Source organism: Fulmarus glacialis, unplaced genomic scaffold, assembly GCF_000690835.1.
Source record: "Fulmarus glacialis isolate BGI_N327 unplaced genomic scaffold, ASM69083v1 scaffold27003, whole genome shotgun sequence".
Classification (NCBI taxonomy): domain Eukaryota; kingdom Metazoa; phylum Chordata; class Aves; order Procellariiformes; family Procellariidae; genus Fulmarus; species Fulmarus glacialis.
The window spans coordinates 18,019-22,969 of NW_009204100.1; the positions used below are offsets into that span (position 1 = coordinate 18,019).

At 35.6% G+C, this 4,951-nt stretch overlaps 1 protein-coding gene across 1 annotated transcript in view; it reads right to left on the reverse strand.

Moving 5' to 3' along the window:
* Nucleotides 1-677: 677 nt before the first annotated feature.
* SYCP1 (synaptonemal complex protein 1) overlaps nucleotides 678-4,951 on the reverse strand; it is a 27,238-nt gene continuing 22,964 nt past the window's right edge. Inside the window, exons 27-31 of the mRNA XM_009574868.1 lie at nucleotides 2,821-2,880; nucleotides 2,499-2,678; nucleotides 1,366-1,509; nucleotides 907-993; nucleotides 678-821 (exon numbers count right to left, since the gene is read on the reverse strand). Coding sequence (XP_009573163.1) covers nucleotides 678-821; nucleotides 907-993; nucleotides 1,366-1,509; nucleotides 2,499-2,678; nucleotides 2,821-2,880 — 615 coding nt within the window. The remainder of the gene's footprint in view (nucleotides 822-906; nucleotides 994-1,365; nucleotides 1,510-2,498; nucleotides 2,679-2,820; nucleotides 2,881-4,951) is intronic.

A 4,951-nucleotide genomic window follows, 5' to 3' on the forward strand; every position in this document is an offset into this window, starting at 1 on the left:
TTCAGAAAAACAATTTAATGACATTTTAACATTGTTTTTACAATCTTAACATTGTTTTTAAAACGTGTGCATATTTTATTCCTTATGAAGCTGAAAGCTTTTTAAACCAAAGTAATTCTATTGAAAATTCAATTTTAAAAGTTTCAAAACTGTTTTAACATACTGAAACAGTAGCTACTAAGACCAAAACAGTCTAAAAAGACAGTTCTGACAACACTTAAAATGAACAAAAAAGAAAGATGACTTCAAGTAAAAGTGCATGCATTTTAACAGCTTCAGTATTTCTCTCACTAAATACACTTTTGTGAATTATGTATTAAGGAAAAGAGAGTAAATTTAAAAGAAGAAAACTGAACTTCTTTAAAACCAGTATTTCTAATGCCAGACTTTTTTTTTCTTCTTGAAACAGCTTTCTATATAGTTATACTTATTTCTAAATTAAAAAATGGGCTAATTTGTCTCCCAACTTTTTATAGCGTTGGGAATGAAATGTAGAAAATGCTTTGCAGGTTGATGTAGTTATGTATCTATCAAGCTTATGTGTATAAAGGAAATGAATGTAGTATTAAACATATGGAGTATGACAGAAAAATGCAACAATGTACTAACTCTGAAAGAATACTACTACTGTGGTTGTACTAATCAAGTAATGCTAGGGCACTAGTCATTTTTTCCTTTTAAGTAAAGAGCTTTTCAGCTTCTTTAATTTTTCTTTTCCTGTCCATTTTAGAAACTGCAGTCCATCCAGCCTCTCGCATTTTTCTCATGGTTGTAAGTTTCAGTACAGAGCCTGGAGTTTTCATGTTTGATGTAGTTGGTTTCTAAGAAGAAAAATAAAGCCATACTTTAGTTTCTATAACCAATTTGATTAACTGTTTGTTTTGATCTGAAGAAAAGCTAAGGTACCTTTTTTGGTGTCATGGCATATAATTGTGAAGCTTGAGGATAATCTTTGTACAATTTTTTGAACATTTCTTCCTCCGAGACTATGCTCTTAAATTAAAAATAAAAGAGTTACTTAATCGCACTATATTGAAAAATATATTTTCTTTCCCCCTAGGAATATTAGAGTATGGGAAGGGGAAAAAAGTTAAGATGTTACTATGAAGCCTCAACAGCTCAATAAAAACCAATGTAAAAAATCATTATAAAAATTAATATATATTTTTGTATAGTGGTACTCTGTTTGCCATGTAGTTACTAATTATGTACATATAAATACAATTCCAGAAAGAACCAATGAAATAAAAATATGCACATAAATAATTTCTTGGATACATAACCCCACATGCTTCATATACATTCTTAGATATAGCAGTGTGCATAAAGAACTTTTAAGTACACTATTTGTTCTCTGATTTTTACCAGGAGGTCATTGTGTTCAGAGCTATCTGACTGAGCATCCAGCTGCAGAACCACTTTTTGCTTTTTCCTCGTGCACTGTTCTGAATGCAGATTTGTGCTTTCATTTTGCGGTTTATGTATTGGAGGAGTCTTTATAATATATGTCTGGGACAGAAAAAGATGGCATTTAAAATTACATTTTCAGTGGTAATTATAGAATCTAAAACCAAACTCATAACCCAGTTTACAGACTGAATATCCAGTAAGACACTAGAGAGAGGCTGTGGAACAATTCTCTCTCTATCCAAAATGTGATGCAAAGACACAAACAAAGAAAAAAAAAAAACTTAAAAAAAATATTTCCATTTTTTTGTTGCCAAACAAGGAGAATGAACAGGAAGCTGTGGAAGAACTGAGTTTTATGGCACACTATAGCTAACTTCTTCATGCTTATCTGCTGAAATTCAGGTTATTCTGAACTGTAGTCACTACAGGCAGACTATAACCAATATTTAAGAAAACGCAAACAAACAAAACTGCAGGAAAAAGCTTTCAGAAAGACATTGATAGTGATATCAAGAACAAGATTGTTCTTACTTAAACAGTTCTTTCACTGGAAGTTAAACTTCTCAGAAACATTGCAATGGACCAATGCAATCCTTTTTTAGAAAGGATAACAAAAATGGTACTTGTTTCTATTGTTAAGATACAAACATCACATGTGAGCTTCTGACAGGGTAGAAGCATAGGTTTTAGTTATGACCAAGCAGAAGGAATACTTTGATAATTTTTACAGCTACACAAGCTATTTTCTGTTCCATAGAGAAAAAAGTGCCTTTACAAACAGACAACGCTTTTCTTTTAGGACTAAGTAAAAGAATTCTAGAGATATTATTAAATTCACAGTGCCCCTAGGACAGGAATTGTTACTGATCAGTGATAACAGACAAATGAAGTAACTGAGCAAGAAAAATGACACACAGTGGGAGCCCTTACACAAACTGCTTTCTAATATCGCTACGGAATACATTTTTTTTTGTGACTATCTACCTTTTAAATCCCTGCTTATCACAACAAAAAAATAAATAAGCATCTACAGAGAAATACAGTCAGACAAATAAAACAGGAACAATTCACTATTATGAGTTACAAACCTTTAATGATGGACTACCCAAGGGACTTTTTGCAGATACTGAAGGAGGCATTTTTTTCTTTTCCATGATGTTGACTTTTATAGGAATATAATTTGGAGACTTTTTATTTTTTACATTAATAGATGCACAATCCAGATCTAAATGAGGTTTAGCACTCTCAGAAAAATGAGTTTGTATTTTCTAAAATTAAAAAAGGTTTAAATTAAAAGCATTTCAATGTCTTTTCTCAAGTGTACATTATTTATCATGGAACTTCAATTAGATTGCATATGTATAAATATCACCAAATTCTAAAATTAATGAATGACAAGGTTAAAGCTACCTTGTGCTTCTTTTCATTTTCAGGAACCACATTTTGGGGGGGTTCTTTTGCAAGATTCTCCTAAAAAGAGTTATGTGATAGGAAGTAAATATTTTATTTGAATTCAGTTGTTGAAAATCTTCTTGGTGTAATTACAGAACACAGTTCACAATCATACTCTATTACAAAGTTCACACAAATATATGACCCAGATTTAGTCAAATTGCAGCATTCAAAAGACACTACTTTTCTAGTCACAGTTTCATTTCTTATACAACTTCCCCATCTCTGCTAAGGGACCTACATACCATCCCTTTTTAATGAGAAAACAGGATACAATTTTTATCACAGCTGTATTTAAAAAAGAAAGAGCTCTATTTTCTAGTTATTATTCCGTGCAAGAAACTGGAAGCATTCTTGTTTATTGAAGTAAATGTTCCTTCGCTGTCTTTTTAATTCTATTTCGCATTTCTTTTGCCAGCTGAAGAATACTACATAGCAATCACAAAATCACAGAATGGTTAAGGTTGGAATGGACCTCTGGAGATCATCTAGTCTAACACCCCTGTCCACAGCAGAGTGAACTAAGTAAATAAGTTGATCAGGACTGTGTCCAACCGGGTTCTGAACGTCTCCAAGCATGGAGACTCCACAAACTCTTTGGGTAACCTCTTCCTGTGTTTTATCGCCCTTACAGTAATAGAGTTTTTTCTTGTGTTTAAATGGTATTTCTTGTACTTCATTTTATTTCCATTGCCTCTTGTCCTTTCGTTGGATACCACTGAGAAAGTCTCGCTCTGTCTTCTTTACTCCCTCCCATAAAGTATTAATACACACTGATAATATGCCCCTGAGCTTTCTCTTCTTGAGGTTAAACTATCCCAGCTCTCTCCATCCCTCTTTTCTGTCAGATGCTCCAATCCTTTAGTAATCTTAGTGGCCTTTTGCTGCATTTGCTCCAGTATGTCCTTGTCTGCCTTGTACTAGGCAGCCCAGAACTGGAAATAATACTCTAAATGTGGTCTCACCAGTGCTGAGGATAGGAAAAGGATCAACTCCCTCGACCTGCTGGCAACACTCTTCCTAATGCAGCCTAAGATGCTGAGCACATTTCTGGCTCGTGTCCAACTTGTTCACCAGAACCCCAGGGCTTTTCCTGCAAAGCTGCTTTCAAGCCTGTCAGCTCCTAACCCGTACTGGTTCTAAAAATGGTTGCTTCCCCAGAGCGGGACTTTGCATTTCCCTCTATTAAACCTGATGGGATTCCTGTTCACCCATGTCTCCAGCCTGTCCAGATCCATCTGAAAGACAGCATAACCACCTGCTGTTATCAACCATTTCTCCTAATTCTGTATCATCTGCAAACCTGCTGAGCTGTACTCTGTCCCATCATCTATGTCATTAATGAAGATGTTAAACAGTACTGGACCCAGAATCAACCTCAGGCGTACATCACTAGTGACTGGCCTCCGGTTGAACTTCATGCCACACTAATTGCAATCCCTTAAGCCCAGCAGTTCAGCCCATTTTCAGTCTACTTTACTGTCCAAATCACCTACCAGTTTGCCTGTATGTTGAAGCCTTACTAAGGCTGAGATAAACAACATCCAGTGTTCTCCCCTCATTTGCCAAGTCAGTCATCTGATCATAGAAGGCAATCAGGTTGGTTAAGTACAATTGCCCCTTCACATAAATCTATGCTGACTATCCGCAATCACCTTCTTGTCCTTCATGTGTGTCCTGGTTTCAGCTGGGATAGGGTTAAATTTCTTGCTAGTGCTGTGTTTTGGATTTAGTATGAGGAGAATGTTGATAACACAGGGATGTTTTCAGTTGTTGCTAAGTACCCTCCTAGTCCAAGGACAGCTCCCATGCCTACTGACTGAGCTAGGTACACAAGATGGGAGGGAACATAATCAGGACAGCCAGCTCAGCTGGCTAATGGGGTATTCCATACCATGTGATGTCATACTCAGTATATGAATGGTAGGCGTGATCCAGGAAGTACCGATCGCTACCTGGTTATCGGTCAGCGCGGGTGGTGAGCAATTGCATTGTGCATCACTTATTTTGTATATTTTATCATTATCATTATTATTCTCCCTTTTCTGTTTTATTAAACTGTCTTTATCTCAACTCACGAGTTTTTCTC